General features: G+C 45.2%; 1 protein-coding gene across 5 annotated transcripts; it reads left to right on the forward strand.

The window, feature by feature from the left end:
- The first annotated feature begins 639 nt into the window (after nt 1–639).
- Nucleotides 640–23,861, forward strand: clcn3 (chloride channel 3). 5 transcript variants are annotated; one of them, XM_029141857.3, is made up of 16 exons: nt 640–910; nt 5,058–5,239; nt 12,080–12,240; nt 12,662–12,761; nt 13,296–13,483; nt 14,555–14,677; nt 15,416–15,622; nt 15,701–15,781; nt 15,897–16,149; nt 16,285–16,577; nt 16,671–16,857; nt 17,174–17,572; nt 17,666–17,882; nt 18,912–18,987; nt 20,020–20,057; nt 21,865–22,004. In XM_029141857.3, exons 2-15 carry the CDS (start codon nt 5,077–5,079, stop codon nt 20,032–20,034), a joined length of 2,463 nt encoding a protein of 820 aa, XP_028997690.1. In that variant the 5' UTR covers nt 640–910; nt 5,058–5,076; the 3' UTR covers nt 20,035–20,057; nt 21,865–22,004. The 5 variants fall into 5 exon arrangements, with proteins under 5 accessions (XP_028997690.1, XP_028997662.1, XP_028997681.1 ...); XM_029141829.3 differs by lacking the exon at nt 20,020–20,057 and having other exon boundaries at nt 21,865–23,861; XM_029141848.3 differs by lacking the exons at nt 18,912–18,987; nt 20,020–20,057 and having other exon boundaries at nt 645–910; nt 21,865–23,861.
- The last annotated feature ends 84 nt before the right edge of the window (nt 23,862–23,945 follow it).

A 23,945-nucleotide genomic window follows, 5' to 3' on the forward strand; every position in this document is an offset into this window, starting at 1 on the left:
AACCTTCTGAAAGCAGTAGTTTGGTCAGATTCATCTCACAGACCTGCTTAGGTTCCTCAGATGTGATGCTGCCAAAGTCAAAATAATTATTTAAAATTCAATTTCAATTTATTGTATTTATATAGCGCCAAATCACGACAAGTTTATCTCAAGGCACTTTACAAAGCAAGGTTTAAGACCTTACACAACTAAACCCAACAGATCCCACACACACATTTGGGAACGTTTTCTCATTCTTGACTATAATGACTCATTTATTACTCAAATTGATATGATTTGTGCCTATTGATCAAGCTGCTCCGTGAATACTGAGTTCTCACTGGTGACTATTGTCGCTACATGCAAAAGCAACTGGGTGAAAAGCTAAAGTGTGTGTGTGTGTGTGTGTGTGTGTGTGTGTGTGTGTCAACCCACATTTACATAGTGGAGTTGAAACAACAGGAAGAAAACAGCATCTATGACATATAAACTGATAACATACCAGTGTATCATGTCTTAACATCAGCAGCGCTGTGTTTTTTTAATTTACCAACACTTTAAAATTGTAAATTTTGCAGAATATGATTTTTCAGGGATGTTAGAAACATTCTGTATGTTTCTATTTTTGGATTTTTGCGCTTTTCCCGCTTTAACTAATAACCGATCGCCACCTCCTCGTGCGGTTTAGCGGCTTCGGGCTCTTTCTGCTCCAGGGCTTCTACCGCCACACACTGCGGGGGGTGGGAGCCGCCGCTGGGATGGGAGACAGGAAGTGAACGTCACCGACACGGGAATGGGACTGAAAAAAAGACAACAGCAGCATCACGATGAGGAGAAAGTCCAATCCATCCGTGTAGGAGAAGAAACCGTCGCCTCCGCGCAGGAAGACGATGAACCGCTGCGTCCGAGCTGGAAGTGAGGCATCGGGAAGGTACGTTGGCGTGTTTTAGAGCCGCCGCGGCGCCCGCTGCTCGGCGGAGCGCGGCAGCCCGTTTGTTCCTGCACCCGAGGCCATCCGCCCGCCCTCTCATCAGCCGTCACACACACTGAACTCACAGGTGGCCTGTTCTACGGCCCTGCCGCGTCTCGAACAGGTGCTGCGCTAGCGCATCGCTAGCTTCCTAGCCGTCCCGGGGGCTAGTGGGGTTTAAAGCTAGCTTCCGCGCGCGTCCGCGCGTGTTTGGGGGTAACTTGGCGTTTTGAGCAGCCAGGCCTTCGGCTGCAGCTCAGATGAAGTGAAGTTACACAACGTGTGCTCTACATGCACGCTATTCCCTTTAAACGTCCCCTTATTTCCACCTAAGCCAGATGTAGCCTTCACGCGCACAGCTAACTCCTGTGTTCATGTTCTACAGCCTTGTCGTCGATGCTTAAACAGTGATGTTATTGTGCAGGTTTTGCTCTAGCGCCAGTCACGCAGCCGAAACTTGAAAGTCCCCCACATTACAGTCATTTAGCTGGAATTCAGCTGACAAACTGGCGTAGAAAGTTCAGTCACATGTTAATGTTCACTGCTGCAGTTTTCCAGATTTGAGATTTGATACTTTATGAGCCATGAAGTCAAGCTGAGCTGGTCAGACGACCAGTACATTTACAGATTTGTGTTCAGGACTCAGATAGACTTGAACTGTGAACCTAGGCTGACATATACATGCACAGTAATACACTGTGAGGGAGACCTGGATCATAATAGTGTATAGTATTTTCAGAGGCACATACTGCTTTGTGTAGAAAACATTTTCTGCTGCGATGTTCCCAGAGAATATGTTCTTAAATTGTTGTTTTTAGAAAATGAACAATCTAAATAACAGAAGGGATAGAGATATTTAAACTGCAGATTCTCACATTGCACACGCAGGACTTGTGCAGAACTTGACGTTTTGACTGTTGTTACCACGTGAAGCCCAGATGAGCTTGGATGCTGCAATTTAAAATAAATTATGTTGCATTCATTTTTTTAGCTAGTAACTAATACCTTCCTGCCTGTAGGTCATGTGGTAGCTTACATTACAGATCACGCCTCCTTTTAGACAGACTATACAGAAAACACAAGCCTTTTGTGACACAACATTTGTAATTATGGCACTGATTATTTCACATGCTTTAACATTTCTGTGAGGCATTAACTCCATGTTAAATAATCAGCTCAGCTTTCCGCCCAGCGGATGGAGCCATGTCAGCCAGAGGCGCGCTCCTTATTTGATTTGCTTTAGCTGTTGGTTTAATCAGCTCTCCTGATTGCGTTATGTCTGTCTGGGTGTTTGCTTCCGTTCTGCATTAGTTTCATTCATTCTTCTCAGTATTCATCCCTGTATTGCTGAGCCTCCAATATCACATGCAGTTTATACATTTTCCTTGCTTTATTGTTTATTTAGAAGTGGAGTATTAGATTTCACAGGACAGTAACAAAAGCATGCAAAATAATGCAAATTGTTGCCTTCAGTATTTTCTCCTATGGAGACTTAAAACTATTACTATTACTTCACTATTTTGAAAATGTAAATGGAACACTCTTTATTAAAGGGTGTATTGACTACTAATGCTATTCTCACCCTGACATAGGCTGGGTGTTAAAAAAAGGACAAGCAGTGAGTTGAGCGCTGTGATGGGTGGTCAGCGGACGTGAGACATCAGCTCAGGGGACGGTTTCATGCGACAGTCAGAGTGTTGAGTGTTGTGGCTGGTTTTCCATCACGCTTGGCATTATTGAGGCTGGAGCAAGTAGGCACTATGGCCTGCAGCATCACTTTGGTCTGGGACTATAAAGCCTGACTTAAGAAACACTGCTGGCCGCCTGGGCCTGAATTTCAACTAGTCTAAAAACCACCACTAAGGATGTGCTGCTGCGTTGATGTAACAATCACACGCGGGTAAATATACATACTTAGACCTGTAGGATACACAATGCTGAAGTAAAAGAGTGTAAGAGAGATGAGTCTTCAACGCAATAATAATAATAATAATAATAATAATAATAATAATAATAATAATAATGTAAGATCTGATATTAGTGATGACAATAATAGCTCTGCATTTTTTCCTGCATTGACTGCTTGTGTTCTCAAACGTCACTACACAACATTGACAGTCAGTTTACACTAATGCTGTTCATTTTAACTGAGGATTGAAGGCTCCCTGTTGCCCTGGAGCGGAGCACAGAGGGTGCTTCGCGATCCATGCATCGACTGACTGCTCCCTTTCGATGGATGTGTGTCAACTTTCTGGCCTTGTCTGTGGAGGAGGTGCGAGCTCGTTCGTTAGGAGGGCAAAATGCTGAGTCACATCCCAGCAACGGTCGCCTGGGCAACACCTCCATAGTGACCAGTTGGAGGAAGATAAGACTCCTTGCTGCTCAACTAGTTGTGTAACGTCAGTGACCCTGCAATGGTTTGTTGCCTTACTGCTGTTATCAACAGTGACACACACAAACACTTCTCCTTGTCCTCAACTGACTTCAAACAGGGCAGTTCCTCCAAAGCATCATGAACAAGAACACTGCAGGTTGATATTTTTTGGTAGATCAAACTGCACCAGCATATCATTATTTGACAGCTATTCTGTCACTACCACAGTTTAACTCCAGAAGACATTGTGATGACTTTGGATGTAACTTGGTGTCAGATGTGTTTCTGCTTCACCTACAGTCTCAACGGTGACTCTAAAAACAAGCTGAATTGAATTTCCTGCTCTCGCTGATTTGATATAGGGCGAATGGAGGCCCTGTTTCGTTGTGAATCACTGTGATTGTTGGCTCGTGGAAAGTTTATCTTTTCTCTCAGCCTCACGTTAGGGTTTGTTCCAGTGCGGATTAGTGGTACTCAGTTTCACTGTTGATGTTTGCAGACGCCTTTCATCCTTGGCCAGCCCCTGTGGTTTCATTCTCATAATAATGTGTCAGAATGGGTTTGGTAGAATTGACTGACTTCCACAAAACAAAGAGAAATCAAATTGAGCATTTGCATTTAAAACAGCACTGAATCCTCTGAGGCCACCTGATGCAAAGTTATTCAGGGTAAATCAAAAGGTTGGAGACCACCCCAGTGTCTTAGTCCTTAGTTCTAAACTAGGTTCTGTTCTCTAGATCACCATCATCATTGCTTCCAATGCCATAAAGCTTTTTTATGTGTGATTATTGGTATGTCTCATCACAGCAGTTCCAGTGTTCAGCTGCATTTCAACAGTTTTCACATTTGAGAGAACCGGTTGAGCTGACTACAGCTTTTCTCTTTTTCTCACTTTTCTTTTATTGTGAAATTCAGAAACCCAAGAAAATGTAAATCACATGGAGGTCTATTATCCTGTAAAGATTAGTGCAGATCAGTCAGGCTGCAGCACCAGGACATGTTAATGTCTCTCTCCCTTTTTATTACTGGGTGACTCACGATGCCTCTAGGCTCATCTTTCTGTAAACGTCTTCAGCATATCTTTCACTTTTTGCCGTCATTAGCCTATCGCTGTGCTCGACTCCATGGGAATCATTTAAGATCTAATTTGTCACGACCTGAGTCACGTGCAGTCACAGGCTGCTCTGCTGTGGCTCCTTGTCCACACGGGGGCGCAGTTTGAGAACAGGTTTGTGTTGATGCTGTGCTTCTCTTTATTCTAGCAGCCTGTCATCATAGGGTCATATAATCCTCTCTATAAATACACCACGTGGTTGTGCAATGAACATGTGCTTTGCTTGGTTCACAACTGACAAATGCCTTTTTAAATTTTATAATTGCACATTGCAGCATTTAGATTTGAGAAACATAATAATAAATAATAATTGATTTGTTTTAACTAAATTATTCGTTTCCATAATGTTCTCATTAAGTTTGCTCTCAGCTATAAATTCAGTGTGTCTGTTGTGCTGTTCAACCAATGACAAAGTTGGGATGTTGTGTTTACTATGATTTCATCCATCACAGCCTCACTTTGCTGTTTAGCTCTGTGTCAGAGTATAGGGTAACAACCCAACCCACTGGTGTTTGTCCCTGACAGTCTCACTTCATCTGGGAGACTTTATAAACTATCCTCCTCTGAACACTGTGTGCTTCTCTCCACCACTCCCCTCCTCCCTCTTTGTCATCATCCAGGGCACTGGTGTGTTGCTAAATGGAGTCAGAGCAGCTGTACCACAGAGGCTACTGCAGGAACAGCTACAACAGCATCGCCAGCGCCAGCAGCGACGAGGAGCTGCTGGATGGAGCCGGCGTCATCATGGACTTCCACACCACTGAGGATGACAACCTGCTGGATGGGGACGCTGCCTCCCCAGGTAAGCGGTGTGGGGCACTCACCCTGACTGGACCAGTAGACCCAAAGCAGAGCACGCTGCTCTGGATGTGAGCCACTGCACTGCTGATGTCCAGCTGCAGCAGCAGATGCTGTGTGTCTGCTCATGTGTCGGAGTCCTTGGACAAAGTCCTCCTGCCTGTTCCTCACCTCTGCTTCTGTGTTGAACCTGTTTGTGTGTTGCTCTGCAGTACCAGTGCCAACACTGTAGCAGTGGATTCTTGTCTTCAGATTGGTCGCTATGAGTTGTGTTGCTGGACTACAAAGCGTGGCCACTGAAACTAAGTGGGTCATGCTGGAGCTAAAGCGCAGAGTTTGGGAGCGCATTTCTGGGCTTGTGTGCTTATTAGCAACCACCAGGTTGGATCTACCTGTCGTCTTGTCACACACTGCTTTTTTGCGTCTAGACATCACTGTTCTCTAACACTCAATTTCACATATCGAGCCTCACCAAAGGCCAATACATACATGGAAGCCACAATGAATCCAGCGTTCCTGTGTTAACTGTCTGGGACCTTTTCACCAGAATATTCCATTCTTTTCCAATTTCAGGATGTCTGTGCTGATCCTTAATCTTCCCTGGTCCTTCATTTTTAAATCCTCTTTAATCTGGTTTCCATTGTGGTCTCAGCAGCACTGTCATGCATGTAACAGTCTTGGTTCCTCCTCCTGTTTGTCGTCATCTTGAGTGCGTTGTTTTTTCTGCTGACTTTGCTCAGTCAGACTTTAAGTGCAGGAAGTGATCTCTGTCATGCTGCAGGTCTGACTGCTACATAAACATTGCACTGTTTGTCATCCATCCATGCTTGATCCTGGTTGTTCTAGTAGACTAAATACTGTATGTAGATTCCTTATTCCTTATTTCTTACTATTCTATCTTTCTATCTTTAAAGATTAAACAAATCATTAGTGTTTATATCTTGTACATTCAGCAAAGCTGTTAATTATTATTTAAATAAGTTGGTTTGACCCCAAGCTGTAAAATATTAGATGTGGCTTTAGTAATTAGGCTTAAACTGGTTGCTCTAATCATCTGGCCTTTATGAATGACTAATAGAGGCAGAGTTTGTATTATGTAGTGTAATTTGGCTTCTATTTCAGTTTTTCCAGTCTCTGCCTGCTGATTAGCTTCTTATTCTTCTACTCTGAAACCGGATCTGGATGCTGTTATCCACTGAAGGCGAAAGCACAGAGTAACCCTAACCTGCCAGTGCTTACGCTGTCACTGCTGCTTCAAACTGTGAGCGAAATGTTTCAGCACACACACTGACGATGTCATAACGTGGGAAGGCACGAGATGAAGAAATCTGAACCCTGACAATCATTTACAGCTCCTGTTTGACCTGTTTACAATGATCCTTGTCTTTAATGTCTTTGGATGGTGTGGCCGTGTTCTGGAGTGTGTACCTGGACTCCACCTGTTCTACCTGTCTCCTCTCCTCTTGGAACACTGCACCCTGACATTCCCATGAACCAGTTTGGCTACCACTTCCGTGTGAGCAAGCACTTCAGGAAGTGCCTGGATGCCCTTCCTTGAAGTCGCTGCACTGTTTGTCCCTGCCTCCCTGTACTATTTTTACGTAGTGCCGAGGGGTGGGTTCACAGAACGCCCTGCTCTTTGCTCAGACGGCAGCGTGAGCCACGGCGTTCGCTTCATGGAGAACTTTCCTGAAACTTTTTCTGGATACTAAACATGCTTTGGAAACCCTTTGATTCTTGAAGTAAAATACATTTAGCTCCTTTGATGAACTCACTGGATTACAGGGGCTCAGGAGATCATTCTGTTTTGAGCCTCATGTTGCGGTTTTGCTTGTTGGTGCGGGAGGTGACAACATATGGCTGAAATCACCTGTGGGAGCCCTGCTGACAGGTAGGAGGGCTGCCGAGCTCTCATGTTTGACAAGCTCTTTAGTTTCTTGTCCCAACAGAATCAAGTGCTGTCACATGTTAAGCTACCATAGATTAAGCCTGGGAGGTGCACATTATCACTATTGTTTGATATAATAACCTATTATTATAAAACACATGTAGCCTCTGTCCTCAGATACTGTGGTCTTGTTGATTCCACAGATGAAATTCAGAACAATGGAAAGAGAGAAGCACATTAATCTTCATCCAAGTGTTTAAAGGTTGACCTACATTACCCCACACAGAGTCTGCACAGTCGCCTTGAAGATCGTCCAGTGAATGTTTTTAACCTGTATACTACAGACAAAGCAGCAATAACAATAATAACAGTTTGAAAATAACCCCAAAACAAATGATGAAAGCAAATATACAAAAGAATTAGTATCCTGCCACTAATGAGAATATGTGAATGTTCAGTCTGAAAACCATATTTAATGGTCAGGTCTGGGTGATGCATGTACTGGATTTAATCTTTTTTTTATTATGCATTTCCACTAGTGTTCCTCTAATTTGTGCATATAATGTAAGGAAACATGAAACATATTTGTCATCTGTTCCAGATCCCACAGTGACAGTGTCAACATGGACGTTGCCTGTTACTGTAGCTCGTAGCCAGCATAAACTCCTGCTATTAAGTGTCACGGGTAAATAATGCTGATGTTGCGGTTTAGGAAACAGGGAAACGCAGACGGATCCTTCACTCTTTCATGAGACAGTGTCGCAAGGGAAACGTGCCAGTGTTGCTGAGATGGCAATACACATCAGAGCAGGAAAAGCTTGTGTGTAGCTGTACGATGCAGCACTATTGGAAGTAAGACACGCTCTGAAACATGCTAACTACAAGGGAAAAGTGATTTCTTTGGCCGCTCTGGCTTTTCCAAACGGCAGGCTGATGTTAGATGGTTTGGGTTTGTGTAGGTTAGCTGTTAACATTATAAATGTAGGTTTTACTGCTCATACACATTAGTGAAAGTTTAATTAGCTCTCTGCTTAAAAATCTAATTCACATTCTAAAGCCAAATGTTAGTGAGTAGTTAGTAGTACTAGTAGTTAGTGTTCCTGTTTTTGTATTTACCATACAAACCCTTCATTAATGATCCACTGGTCCTTTCTGCTCCCCTCCACTTGTCCAGAATAAAATAGCCCATTTCAGACTTTAACCCCCAAACACACTCACGCCCCTGTAACCCGGCACCATGATTTCCTTCGTTACTGATCTCCCGTAGCAACCGAGCCGGCAGTGCGTCCAGCCTGGTGTGATCGTCTCTCTCTCTCTCTCTCTCTCTCTCTCTCTCTGTGTGTGTGTGTGTGTGTGTGTGTGTGTGTGTGTGTGTGTGTGTGTGTGTGTGTGTGTGTGTGTGTGTGTGTGTGTGTGTGTGTGTGTGTGTGTGTGTGTGTGTGTGTGTGTGTGTGTGTGTGTGTGTGTGTGTGTGTGTGTGTGTGTGTGTGTGTGTGTGATGACATCAGCTCTAGCAGTCAGCTGCTGCAGTAGAGAGCGGGAGGAAGGGGAGGGGGGAGGAGAGGGAATGTGCAGCCTCTCTGTTTCTCTCTCACTCCTCCAACACACATGCGCTGTGTGGCTCACACAGCGCGGCTTGTCTTCCCCGGGTAAACATGGCAGCGACGGCTGACGCTCACACAGTGTACAGCGAAGCCTAACTTAGCTTAGCCTCATCGCAGCTGCTGTCAAATGGAGCAGGAGGACGCGGCAGCCGACCCTTATTTGCCTTATGACGGGGGAGGGGACACCATCCCCCTGCAGGAGATCCCTAGACGAGGTACGCCACATCCCCTTCTACTCTTTCTCTTCCCTCCTCTCACTGATGACAGAGGCCGTCGTCGTCCTCGTGCACGTAGCGATGTGGCAGGCCTCTGCTGCTGCTGCTTGCTATCTGGCGGTATCTCTGGGTCGTGTGGGAACATAAACAGCCTCCTCTGCAGCTCCTTTCACCATCCGCCTCGCTGCTGATGATTAACCAGCCGCGGGTTTGCACGTCGGCCTCAGATAATAAGATAAAGGAGGAGCTGAGCTAGTGCAAAGGCCTGTGAGCAGCCGTGGCTACAGAGCAAGTTATGGTCATCCATTTTAATGCTCCCTCAGAAGCAAATGTGTGAATGCTCAGGTCTGTGCCTCGTCGGGGGGGCACCTGTTGGCTCCTCACACAAACAGGGTCCTCGAGGGGAAGACCGTGTCAGCTTATGCCTGTGTTTACAACAAGCACTGCTTCTGCCTCCTGTGTTGCTGTTAGGGAATTGGCATCTTAGTGCTGTGCTTCGCTTTTAGGCTGTGTTACATTATTACGGTGAGCGAGCAGAGACAAAAGGCCCCTGGTGAGTTTAGGTCCCATCCACTGCTGCCTTCATTCACTTTGTACCACAGCTTCAACCTGCAACCTCTTATTTGTTTGTTTTTTTATCTTATGGTTGTATTCAAATATGAAATGTGGATGGATGGATATTCTAATGTCAGCCATTTAAAAGTAATTTGTTTTGACTATAATGATTATTTCATCATCCTTTCATGTGACTCCAGGGATTCATGTAGTCAGCGACGAGGGATCTTCAGGCAGACAATTAGTTTTAGGTTTTCTATTTGTCACATTATGACTGAGCAGAATAGAAGTAATCCAACCCCGCTGCCCCCCCACTGGCCCAGCCTGCTCCACATAAACCTCTCTTATCGGATTTACTCAGTAGTAGTGGAGTCGGCCTAGTACAGAGGAATGCAGATGAAGGGACCTGCAGGTTCTCCAGCTTTAACACACAACCTCACTGCCCCTCACTGATGTGGTGTCCCTGGCAGGCAGCAGGCGGCGTGTGCACCGGCGTGCCTTTTTGCTGGGATGCACTGGAGGCTCCACCTGGTTTCTGCGCGTGGCGTCTTTTCTCCGTTCTGGTGCTGGTGCCGCTCGTGCGCCGCTCCCTTCGCTTTCTGTTCTGTGGCGTCACTCTCGTTTAGCTTCAACTACAGCTGCGTCATCCGCTGGGGGCTTGTCTGGTTCAACTCATCAGCAGAGTCCTCCGTTTTTAACAGAAGCTTTTTCAACCACATTCCATTTATTTCTACTTTTTAGTTGGAAATAATACTTAGAGCAGCAGTGCTTGACTCTGAGGACAAATGTATGTATAAATACTAACAGAGCTGTGCATTAGTCACGAGATATTGCTCATTAGTTTTGCTTGCCAGTCATTTCACTGATTAGGATGCAAACCTAATTCACACACTTGTTCATTTAAACTGGATATATGAATAAATGTCTAGTCCTGATTGATTTGTTATGTTTGTTTGAGCTTTGATTACAGTTGTGTTAACTTGTGGTTACATTTACAAAGGTCCCACTTCAGTCTTCTTCAAAACATCACAGTTCCACCTCCTGTCTGCTCACACATCCCTGGACCCAGACTGTGGCTGTCACAGTTCATAATGTGTAATATTAGCATGAGTTAACCTGCCAAGCCCGACCTTCTGCTGCAGACTCCACTACAGCAGCAGCAGCAGCTTACACTCACACTCACACTTTCTTTATGAATTGGTTGTTATGTGATTCTGTGCGTCTGCTTTTTGCATAAATTCTATTTTTTTATTATATTTTCTTACTCCCCCATCAAAGGAAGGAGGATATGAGGTGATGTGTTTATGAAACAGCCACTGTGTTTCAGCCACTCTGATGGAATGAATGTCAGTTAGTGGCATCATCATCCAGGAAGTGTCTATACACTCGGGGCCACAGGAGGACGGGCATTGTCCAACTCCAACAATTCCTCAGAGCACATCGTCCCTGTGCCCCACATAGTGTATCTAAGCTTTAACATGGATATACATACTTTTTATAATCCCAGGTGAAACCATATAAAGGATTTTATAATCCGACTGTTCCTCAGTTTGTTTGAATCAAATGTTTGCTACTCAAACATAAGAACCTAGTTCAACTTGTGATCATTAGCTGATCATCTATTGGATGTCTTCTTTCTGAACACTTAGACCTTCCGGTCATTGCTCTGTCACTTTTGTTGCTGTCACACAGATGTTCCTTTGTGTTGAGGACGACGTTTGCATATTTGTGTAGTAGTACAGTAGGTGGCTCGTACTCCAAATGTCAGAGGATGGATTATGAGGCTTTTTTCACCGTTGTTTATCATTCAAAATGCTAGCGTGTAATTACAGTAGAAGCTGGTTGAGTCATTATGAGGATAATAAATAAGATGGTAATAGACATGTTGACTGTTCCAATTCTTACCAAAATAGTGTTTATCATAGTGTATAACCTATTATCAAATAATGACAGTGATTTTCAGATAGGAGCCAGAGGGGTCTCTGCTCTGTCTGTTGTGCTTGTTCTCCCTGTATAAAACATGTGCACCCAGCCAGCATCCAGCCGTGTCCCATCAGTCATAATGTTGTATAATTCTAAGGAAAGTCTTGACACTGAGCTATTTTTACCATCAATAAATCCCCTAAAGGCAGAATTAAGTCTGTCGAGGTTCCCACCAGCAGCTTACTGCTCCTCCAGCTGAGGTGTGACTGTTTGCAAAAACATGGGTGATAGATTTCCTCCAGGTGTTTTTGCACAGTTTGCTCAGACAAATGTTTCAGCAGAGCTCATAAACCTCTACTTGCTTAATGTTGTTCCAACATGAAGTTATATTCGCTTCTTACTAAACCATGTTGCAAGTCCTTGGCATGGGTGGTTTACAATGTGTTTACTCTGTAAAGCACATGTGGTTTTAGGGCACAGAATTCAGTGCTTGTTTATGTTCTGAATGCTTTGCCAACAAATTATTGGAAAAGGCTTCAGGCACAGTTCAGTTCAGTTAGAAAGTTTGGCCAAACCTTTAGATGGTTTGATAGGTTTAATAGCATTGTCTGAGGTGAACACTGTGGTTCTTTAGTGAATTCCTGCCGTCCCGTCTTTAGGGTCTAACTACGCCATGTCTAACGGGGGCGGCGCCGCCAGCAGCTCCACTCACCTCTTGGACTTCCTAGAGGAGCCCATCCCCGGTGTTGGGACCTACGACGACTTCCATACCATCGACTGGGTACGAGAGAAATGCAAGGACCGCGAGAGACACAGAAAGGTGAGGACGCAGAAGCTGCAGAAACCAAGGGACCTACACACTAAGTCATGTCAGGAATCATGTGATGCTGTCTGAAGGCAGGCTTTAGTAGTGCAAATAAACACTCTGCACTGTTTTTAGTTAACACGTTAACTATGGTTGGCTGTAGGACAGATTTCCACTGCCGGCTGCCCTACATTTCTCTACTAAATTATATGAGGTGGCACAATATTTCCAGTACCATTTTGTTTGAAGTGTTTTACTGCAGCTCACATGTAAATAATACCTCAGACATTTTGAATATCATTTGAATACATTGTGGAACACTGCATTTATAACCTGGTCTTATCTACCGTGTTGGAAAGTGTTTTACTGGAGCAACAGTGAAAATGATACTTCTAGAGTCTATTGCTGATTAGGTTTCATTTCTTTTTGTGTTTAGATCAACAGTAAGAAAAAGGAGTCGGCATGGGAGTTCACCAAGAGCCTGTACGACGCCTGGTCTGGGTGGCTGGTGGTGACGCTCACCGGCCTGGCCTCGGGTGACTCCTCTCACACACCGCACCGACATGCACACAGCCCTGTTATCTGCTCCGCCGTGACTCTCACATGCTTCGCCTCATGCTCAGTCTTCCTCCTGGTCTCAGTCTTTTGCTCTCATCGGCTCAGGCTTTCACAGTTTGTTTAAGCACAAAATGGCTACAGCAAAAATAAAAGAAACACATCTTTGGGAAAATTTACATAAAGGTTGTCATGATCATTTATTTGGAATCCAGTTTAGAAATTGAGTTTAATATTTGAGTCTAAAGTGTTTCTAGCTTATGATAAAGATTTAAGTTAGTAGAGCAACAAATCACCATGTAGCAGCCTGAACCTGTTTCATATTATATATATATATATATCCTTAAATATTATAATGACTTATTAGCGACTAGAAATGGTAGATATGTTAAACTGGAAGCATGAGTAGCAACCTAACTGCCTGCTAACTCTATTTCCACTTCCTCTTGCATCCCTGCCGTCACCTCTTCCTCGCCACCTTTCCTCGTTCTTCCACCCCTTCCACCTCCTGTCAGGTGCTTTGGCTGGCCTGATTGACATTGCCGCTGACTGGATGAACGACGTAAAGGAGGGAGTTTGTCTGAGTGCCATGTGGTACAACCACGAGCAGTGCTGCTGGACGTCCAATGAGACCACGTTCGCTGAGCGGGACAAGTGCCCTCAGTGGAAGAGCTGGGCCGAGCTCATACTTGGGCAGGCTGAGGTAGACAAACACAGGCTCGACAGGGACCTCAGTCACTTCAGAAGCATTTTCTGTGCTCCAAAGGATGGTTCTAGTGTATGTACAGTCAAACCTGGAATTATTCATACCCCTAGCAAATTCTGTTCTAAAATTACTAGTATTCAACCAGCATTTTTTTTTACTTGAAAATGACACCGGCTTCTCTCAAAAGATAATAAAGATGGTGTACAAGAGGTGTCATTGTGGAAAAAAATTATCTTTTATTTTTTATCTTTTATTTACATATTTACAACAAAAAGTGGCAAAATTATTCATATCCTGACTGTCCCAGTCAAGTTCTATACCATTCCAAATGGTCCAAGCTGTAAAGCATCCTGATTACCCTGATTCATTGGGAACAACTGAAAAAATATGAGGCCTTCCGCACTGTGAAAACTCTGAGGACGAGGTCAGAAGCCAAAAGTGACACCTGTGCTGGTCAGGAGGATAGTGAGAGAGGTAACAACGAATCCAGGGATCACTACCAAGGCCGTCCTGATGAATCTGGGCTCTGCTGGTGGCAACAGCTCAAGGCAGGCGGTCCAACGGACCCTGCACACTGCTGGGTTCCACAGATGCAGGCCAAGGAGGACGTACTTAACGCACACAAAAGCTGATTTGGCCTTTGCAATTGTTCATCTGGACAAGGGAGACCTTTGGACGTCTGTTTTATGGTCAGATGGAACACAAATTAAATACTTTGGCCACAATGATGTTGCCTTTATTTGGCAGAGGTACAATATGATTCATTTCAGGCTTGACTGTATATAGTATATATTTTCTGATTTGTAAGCAATTTAATGTTGTAGCGATGCTGCTCAAACTCTCTCCCCTCCATGTTTCTTCTGGATCCCAGGATGTAAAGGTGTAAAACACCTACCAAAAGCATTTAAATTGGATCATGTTCTGTTTAAATGGCCCAAATGCAGCAGAAACCACAGTAACAGGATCAGTTACATTTATGTCATGCAGCTTGTCTTGAGTTGCACCGTATAAGCATGATGTTTGGTGAGTTTCAGGCTGATCCCTCCTGCCTCCTTCATACCTCTGCAGGGTCCTGGCTCATACATCATGAACTACTTCATGTATATTTACTGGGCCCTGTCCTTCGCCTTCCTCGCTGTGTGTCTGGTCAAGGTGTTTGCACCCTACGCCTGCGGCTCGGGGATCCCTGAGGTGAGGAAAACCGTATTCTCTCAATGCAATGTACCCCGGGTGAGATGTTCTAGCTAAATGAAGGACTATTTTGAGCTAAGGTTTCCCCCAAAAGGTTGATTTAAGTATGCACCCTACCTGGAAACCCCAGTTTCTCATGTTGCGCTAATGCGCCTTTTAGGAGATGTCGTTTTAACCAGACTGAGGTTGGCAGGCTGTCTCTTTGCTCACTCGCTCCCTCTGCCAGCTAACTGGAGCTGTCTGCAGACTAGCAATGCTCTGTTTTCCTATTGATTACTTATTGTTGTCAGAAACGAGAGCCACACACGTTTCCATAAAGGCGATCGTATTGGTTTTGTGCCGTTCACCGTGTTTCGTGCGATTCTGCGCGTGGGTTCTTCCCTGAAATGTCCTGATGTGACTGCTTTTGCCGCACTGTAAAAAAGAATAGTTGCCATGGGAACAGGCAAACTGCAGCAGCATTGGAAAGTATGTTAGTCGGAACCTTTGATCAGGTTAACACTGACGGAAGGATTTAATACCTGGGAGACAGAAGTCATTTATTATTATATAATAATAATAATAATAATAATGCGTTAAGCAGGATTTATCGAGTAGCAGCCTTGTGATTCCGTGTGTAGCATCATAACTTTCCAACTATCTGATACATTTAAGTAACTTACTGTGACATTAAAGTCTGAAACCTGGCATTGCTGACATCCCAGTTTACACATAGCTGCAACCATTTTTCTGCTGTAGATCAAGACCATCCTGAGTGGGTTCATCATCCGGGGCTACCTGGGCAAATGGACCCTGATGATCAAGACCATCACGCTGGTGCTGGCTGTAGCGTCTGGCCTCAGCCTGGGGAAGGAGGGCCCCCTGGTCCATGTGGCCTGCTGCTGCGGGAACATCTTCTCCTATCTCTTCCCAAAGTACAGCAAGAACGAGGCCAAGAAGCGAGAGGTGAGAGAGACCAGATGCAGTGGTAGTGTTAATTGTTTGTGCTCATGTCTAACTGATATGATGGTGCTCTTCTGCCAGGTTCTCTCTGCTGCGTCTGCTGCTGGGGTGTCTGTGGCTTTTGGAGCGCCGATAGGAGGAGTTCTCTTCAGCCTGGAGGAGGTAGAGCACGCAGTCTGGGTCTAATGCTAAGTGACATGTCACTGTTGTGTGCATGATAATGAAGCGCACAGTCGTGACCCACAGCTAGTTGTGTAAGCTGTCGATCCTCCTCCAGGTGAGTTACTACTTCCCCCTCAAGACGCTGTGGCGCTCGTTCTTCGCCGCCCTGGTGGCGGCCTTCGTCCTGCGCTCCATCAACCCCTTTGGTAACAGCCGCCTGGTGCTGTTCTACGTGGAGTATCACACGCCGTGGTACCTGTTTGAGCTGATCCCTTTCATCCTTCTGGGAGTGTTCGGGGGCCTGTGGGGCGCCTTCTTCATCCGAGCCAACATCGCCTGGTGCCGTCGGCGCAAGTCCACTCGTTTTGGCAAGTGATACCAGTTGACTGGTCGGACTGTTACTCTTGACACTATAGCATTTAACACATCAAAAACAAAATGGAGTATTACTGTGCGCCTGCGTATGTCCAGCGTGCCTTGACATGCAGAGTCTCTCTCCTCAGGTAAGTACCCTGTGTTGGAAGTGATCCTGGTAGCAGCCATCACAGCGGTCGTTGCCTTCCCGAACCCATACACACGTCAGAACACCAGTGAGCTGATCAAGGAGCTGTTTACCGACTGTGGCCCGTTGGAGTCGTCACAGCTGTGCCAGTACCGCAGCCACATGAACGGAAGTAAGGCCTTCACCGACAACCCCAACCGGCCGGCGGGGCCTGGCGTCTACGCCGCCATGTGGCAGCTCTGCCTGGCTCTCATCTTTAAAATCATAATGACCATATTCACGTTTGGACTCAAGGTGATGTTGGATACTTTTGCCTAATGAAGCTAATGCTCCAGCAACCCTGTGTGACCTACTGGCACTCAAACCACTTCCTGTCGTCCTCCCTAGGTGCCGTCGGGACTGTTCATCCCCAGCATGGCCATCGGGGCGATCGCAGGCCGAATCGTTGGCATTGCCGTGGAGCAGCTGGCGTATTATCACCACGACTGGTTTCTGTTCAAAGAGTGGTGTGAGGTCGGAGCCGACTGCATCACCCCAGGGCTCTACGCCATGGTGGGGGCCGCGGCCTGTCTGGGTGAGTCAGCGGACAGCGTAGAAGCAGTTAAAGTTACTGTGTGTGTTCTAGTAGTAGACAATTTCCATTGTTATTGTTTATTATGCCAAAAACACAGTTTGTATTAAACAGAACCCTTCTGTTGTATTTATATTTATATTGTAAAATACATCTTTGTGTATATGTTTCTATTTATACTGTATGTATTTCTGATAATTTCTCACTTTTAAATGTTAATGTTCATTCTGGCAAACATGTGATTTAACAGCTAGAGTGTTTGTGTCAGTGTCTGAGTGTGTGTTAGCATCAATGCTGATCTAAACTCTGTTCTCTGTAGGGGGTGTGACCCGTATGACGGTCTCCCTGGTTGTCATCGTCTTCGAGCTGACGGGGGGGTTGGAGTACATCGTCCCCCTCATGGCTGCTGTCATGACCAGCAAGTGGGTGGGCGACGCCTTTGGGCGCGAGGGAATCTACGAGGCCCACATCCGCCTGAACGGATACCCCTTCCTGGATGCCAAGGAAGAATTTACACACACCACGCTGGCCAGGGAGGTGATGAGGCCACGACGCAGCGACCCGCCGCTGGCGGTGCTGACGCAGGACGACCTGACGGTGGAGGAGCTGCAGGGTGTCATCAATGAAACCAGTTATAATGGTTTCCCCGTAATAGTGTCTAAGGAGTCCCAGAGGCTGGTGGGCTTCGCTCTGCGGAGGGACATCACTATCGCTATAGGTAACCATGCAGATAGATGCCATATACTGTACATTTATTGTGAGAGCCTGTGTTTTTAACGCGCATATCGCTGTTTTTGTTTATGGTCAACAGAAAATGCTCGTCGTAAGCAGGAGGGCATCATGTTGAACTCCAGGGTGTACTTCACCCAGCATGCACCCACCCTGCCAGCCGACAGCCCACGGCCCCTCAAGCTACGCTCCATCCTCGACATGAGCCCCTTCACCGTCACCGACCACACCCCCATGGAGATAGTGGTGGACATCTTCAGAAAGCTGGGGCTGCGCCAGTGTCTGGTCACTCACAACGGGTAAGTAGTGGGTGAGGTGCAGGGCTAGAGACGGAGAAGGACACTTCTCTTCCTTAATGCCCCGCCTCCCGCTCTTATGTAATGACTGACAAACCTGTCTGTGGTCGGCGCACACGCACACACACACACACACACACACACACACGCACAATCCTGGTGTTGCATGGGCTCTCAGATTCCTGGACCTCCCTGTAATCTGCATGGCCTGCCTAACTGCTGTGGTGCACTGCCTTTACCCCCCTCCAGCAGAAGAGACTGACTGAGACTAACTACAACCACATACCAGCACTGAATTCATATTGAGGCTGAGAGAGGAAACGTTTGAGGCGTATATAATGTTAAGCTTCTACTCCTTTTGACTGTTGCCTTCACAGTTTGAACCACCTGCTGGTGTGATGTAATAATGACAGAACAAAAGGTTTCTAATTGTTTTACTATTTTGCTTTTGCGAAAAAAACATCAATTTTCATTCTTGTTTTTACATTATTTTTGTTTTACCATTTGTTTATTTGTGTACATATAAAAAACAGAATATCATCCGTAGATTAATTGTTAGCACTGTGGGTTTGATGGTTAATTAGTTTAGTTACACACTTGATCACCTCGTCAAGTTTTGATTTGTTCAGATTTTCAAACCAACACCCAGAGAAAAATAAAACGTGGGCTTTGCTGATTTTATCTTGTCAGCAGAGTTGACGTTTTTTTTTTATTCCACTGAATCTAGTATTTGATGTTGTGTCACATTTGCTGACAGGATGAAATCACTGGGGCCCAGGCCTCATTCTATAGGGGGCCAGCTGTAGCCTCTTCACTTGAGGAGCAGTGAGTCAGGAGGTTAAAGTAACATCGAGTTTAGATTTATTCATTTAAGTTAAGTACATTTTCAGTTTGCGTTGTTTCCCATTTTAACACTTTTGGTTGCATCCTATGTATGTTTTGTGCTGCTGCTCCATGTTTTTTCTGTTTGTTTGTTTGTTTTTGTTTGTTTGTTGTTTTGGGGCAGTACCAAGTAACAGGTGTGTGTTTCAGGATTGTGTTGGGCATCATCACAAAGAAGAATATATTAGAGCATCTGGAGGAGCTCAAGCAGCGCACGCCGTCCCTGGTGACTAGTCCCTACCCTTCACACTCAACCCCTCCCCCACCTCTGCACCTCTGTCTGTAGGCTCTGACTCGTAGGAGGGATGCATGAAACTGGGTGTGAGAAAGCGTGACAGTTCCCGGCTTGATGTTAAGCCCTTCCGCTTTACTCGTCACTGTCGGCACTCTGTTGTTAGTGGGTTGGTTTGGTTTGGTCTGTGTGGATTTGCCTCCAGTGAAGTCGTTCATCTGTAGATAGAGCTCTGTCTTCATCGCTGGTAGAGTCTTCGTTTAGAGACGCCTCTGTGTGTTGTGTGGCTCCTGTAACATCGGACCACAGTGGGAACTGTCATCCACGTAAAGCCACTTTCAGACATGTTCTTCATCACGTCCAGTCATGTGCTGGCAGTTTAACACAGTTGAGCCCCTGACTAGTTTGTGTTCAGCTTGTCACAGTGCAACAACACACTAAAATGATGAAAACATAAATAATGTCATGACATAAAATTCTCTGTTTAACTCCGCTGCTCATTGTCTCGGTGTCTGTTCAGTCTGACTAACAAACGTTGACAGGCTGTAGATGACGAGTCTCTGAATGGTTAGCTTGAATTCATGCCAGCTAATATTTTGCCGTGTGAGTGAGCAGGTATTGAAGCAGTGGTGCAGTTTGTCCAGGTCTAAACCCACAGACTGTGACCGCATGTAAAAGCTGACGCCAGCGGTTTTCCAGATGACATGTCTGAAAACGGCTCCGTAGATTCCTAGACACAGCTTTGCAGTTGGAGCTCCGCAAAGTGTCGGCTGCATCGTGTTGGTGCCGTGATCAGATGTTGTTGAAGTCTCCTGACGCTTGACAACATGCCCTTTAACCAATCAGACACTGATCAGTAGCAGTAACTCTGCAGCATGTGTGATGTCATGGATACCTGTGTGTGTTTCCCATCTTCCTCTCACACCAGTAGGTCACAGTCAACATATTTGCCCACCTTCACTTGTGTAATTTCATTAATGGCTGCTCTTTTCTTTTCTTTGTTCGCTTTGCCCTGGGTCTTTGCAGATTGATGACATCTGACCCGTCACCCTAGCAACCACTCGGCGAGTAGCTAGCCGCCTTGGGGAAGCGGAACAGTATTGTTTTAATGTCTTTTAGACGGTGGTATTTGTTACTTGATCGGGACGAGACCTGTAGTGATACAGTTCCTCCCCAAACCTCCCCTGACTCGTAGTGAGCGCTGTGGTGTAGTGACGCTGTGCTGATTGGTAATAGTGCTGTAGTGAATTAGTTAGCGTTGTGTTATAACCTTGGTGAAGTAACCTCTAATCCCATGAATCAACTTGCAACTGTTTCCTCTAAGTCAGCTGTGTCCTGGCAGGCAGAAGAGAGTAAACACACGGTTGCATTAGGGCTTCACTAGAAACAAGACAATCCTCACGTTTACCTTTTAGACAAAACAAAATCAATAAAACTGATTAGCTTTGATTCTAAAGAGCAAAAGTCAGGGAACCATAAATAAGGTTTTTATAGTGATGTATCGTCATTTATAGCATTTATATATATGGACTGTCTTATAGACTGTACTTTATTATTATTTCATGTAGTAACCTTTCTAGGTAGCATTAGAAGATGTGCGCGGTGTGTGACCTGTAGGAGCTTTATTCCTACTCTAGCAGATCAGGACACTGTTGGCATAAAGGGAACGTTGCCTGTCCTTCCCCTGACACTTCACCCAGATCCACTCTGATCTGCACCTGGTGACCCGCGCGTCTCTGGCGTCTGCGTCTTTAAGCGGTCAAGTGAGCACGAGGGCCGTGGATCGCGGCAGCTCTTGGTGAACCCTGTTCTGATCCATGTGACATCTCATCAGCGTTTCATGCCTCCTGCTGCTCAGCACCTGTAGCTCTAACCCGGGCCACAAGTCGTCTCCTTTCACCCCGCCCTGGGTCCAAATCAGCTGCACATCTAAACTAACAACACAGTGACCCTGTGAGCTCACGCACCCGCCTGACCCGATCAAACCACAGCACGCTGAGCTGTTTGGACCCGGCTCCGCTCATCTTTAGCTCTGGAGCAGATTGGGCTGCTTCTCCTCACTGCTGCTTTTCAAACGCTTCTCCTCACTAAAAACTACATTCACGACTGAATTCAAGAGCACACATTTCACTCTCTTATGATTTAAAAGACATAATCTGACTTATATGCTTCATGTTACAATGTGCTCTTGAATCAGTGGTAATAAAAACGATCTGAGTCAGGCGCAGACGTGTTTAGTTGGATAACAAAGGTAAGGTGTGTTTCAGAAGGGAGGCAGGTTTGTCACAGGAGTCAGTGTGTAAATATAATTATAATCTTATGACTCTTAGTTTTAAAGTGACACCATGTCACAAACTTCATTACTGCTGAGTGTTCAGCTCTGATTCTGAATAACAACAGATTCATGTTTGAAGTAACAGGCCTGAAGAACATGGCGAACTGTTAAAACGTCTCTAATGACTCCTGTGACCGACTCGTGTGCTCTCTTCCTGCTTCTCACAGGTTCGATCTTTTCTCCACACCCTGTTCACTACTTCCTGTCTCTCCTGTAGGATCCAGCTTCTTTCTGGACCAGTGGCGTAGCACAGCTGTTTGACACCACTCAGTAGTGGCTGGTCGGGTGCTGCCTCTGCCCTGCTCTCGCCCTTTTCACCCTCTGGTTCCTCACCTCCTTTTCTCTCTGTTGATTTTGCCTCCTCAGGGACACATGTTTTTGTTGGTTTCAAACACATCCTGACTGAATTTCATGTATATTTATGTCCATATATATGTGCTATTTGCCAACAAAAACATGTTTTCTGTTTGACACTTAAATGCTCCTCACTTCTCTCAAAACGTCTCTTTATTCCCCTACTCTGTCTCCACCTGCAGGCGGCTTCTTGGTATTATCACAAAAAAAGATATCCTTCGTCACATGGCTCAAATGGCAAACCAAGATCCCGAGTCCATCATGTTCAACTGATCCGCTCCTTCCAAGACGGCCGGGGGGGAGATGACAGCGAGGAGGAGGAGGAGGAGGTGTGTCTACTGAATGGCTCCGACCTCTGACACAAGGAGCTTTTGTTTTTCTTTTAGTTTTCAGCTTTGTAGACCCTGAACCTCACATTGTGGCCGTGAGACACAAGAGACTAAAAGACTTCCTCGTCATTCTGGCTGCGGAGGACACCAAGAGGTCACGGGTGAATGGCACACTCACGAGGAAATGCACTTTTTTTTTTTTACACATTTACACAAACAAAGACGTACATCTTAAGCATGCATGCTCTCACGCACGCGCAGGCAGACACATACGCACACACGCAGACACACACGCAGCTCCCCCGACCTGTACAGGAACGCCCATTTACACTCTTCATGTGCCTCAGCCCGTCTCCGCTGAGCTCGTAGTGGACGGCGCCTGGCAGGGGTCAGAAGGTCAGAATGAAACGCTGATGTGGGACGCGATGAGGGACCTTGAGACCCCCAGACCTCGGTAAAAAAGACTAAACAAATCACACAAATAAATGATTAGTTTAATCACCTCAGCACCCGTCCGTCCTCCAGAAAATACAGGTTTACCTGTATGTGTGTGTCCTCAGCACCGCTCCATTTCAGCCTAGTTAGCATGGGAGCAGAGGGGATGCTCAGTCTAAATCAGATGATTTTAGTGTGTGTGTGTGTGTGTGTGTGCGTGCCAGAGGATGACAGGCAGATGGGTGGATGAGATATTCTTTTTTTCAAGAACAAAAGTGTTTCAATGGAAAAAGGTAAAGGAGCGAGGGTGTAATTTCATTTCTGAGCCATATCAAAGTGTGTGTGTGTGTGCGTGTCATCCATTCATCAGTGTGACGGCAGGTTGAGTTGTGTTGTCCTGTTACATGAAACCTCTCGCTCTACTCTTTTGATCTCAGAATTGCTTATAATCTGCAAATCAGCACAGATTTAAGTGAACTTGTTGCTGATGCTTCGTGGTCACGTCCATAATTAATTTTTGTGTTGTATGTCGTTCTTTTGTAAAGGCAAATAAATCCTACTGTTCAACACCCGCCCCTCTGTGGAAGCATCAGCTTCATCAGTGAGATAAAAAGTCAGTCTATATTTACATAGAGGATTAATATTAGTGAGGCCAAACCCATAAAAACCCAATTTATTCCTCTGCAGATTAAATGAAAATTTTTAAAATCTAGAAAATTACTATATAGGAAAATACTAGTTCAACTAACACCAACACAACTAAAAACTGCAAAGAGGCTGAGACACAAATCCTCACATTTATTACTCAAGCTGCACAGTAATTAAATGGCTCAGATTAAATAAATACAGCCCTTTGAGTCAGAACCTAAACCTGATGTTTCCACCTTTTAAGCAGGTGGAGACAAATGTAGTGGTGAATTGGAGGAGAAAAATAATGGTTATTACTTTAGGTTTTCAGCTTTTCAGTTCTGTGGCTGTGCTGAGTGGACCCTAATGAGGAGTGGTTTACATGTGTTTAAACTTTGAAGTCGAGCTGATCACCTCATCCGTCTTCATATCTATCAGTTTGGTTCTTTGTTTGTGGAGAAGGTCAAACAGTAGCGCCTCACCTGGTGTGTGTGTGTGTGTGTGTGTGTGTGTGTGTGTGCGCGCGAGTGTGTGTGTCCTGCTGACTGAGCAGAGCGTTGTCTTTGTTAACCAGTGGTGTTGCCTAACATTGTATTTCAGACTGATCTTGATGTTTCCCCCTTTTTTTAAGTTATGGGTAGTGTCCATAGAGATGTGTAATATTACAAAGAAGTTTATGTATGATTACGTTGTTTGATTGTACATTTAAAAGAAAATATGTAAAGATTAAACTTTGTTTTAAATTAAAAAGAAAAAAATGATTCAAGTTGAAAAAAGGTAGACATTGACTTGACTTTTTGTCTTTTTTCACATCAGTGAATTGGTGAGTTGTACTTCCTACTAAACAGAAATTCACCAGTGTTACTGTTTCA

This window comes from Betta splendens, chromosome 2 (assembly GCF_900634795.4).
Source record: "Betta splendens chromosome 2, fBetSpl5.4, whole genome shotgun sequence".
NCBI lineage: Eukaryota > Metazoa > Chordata > Actinopteri > Anabantiformes > Osphronemidae > Betta > Betta splendens.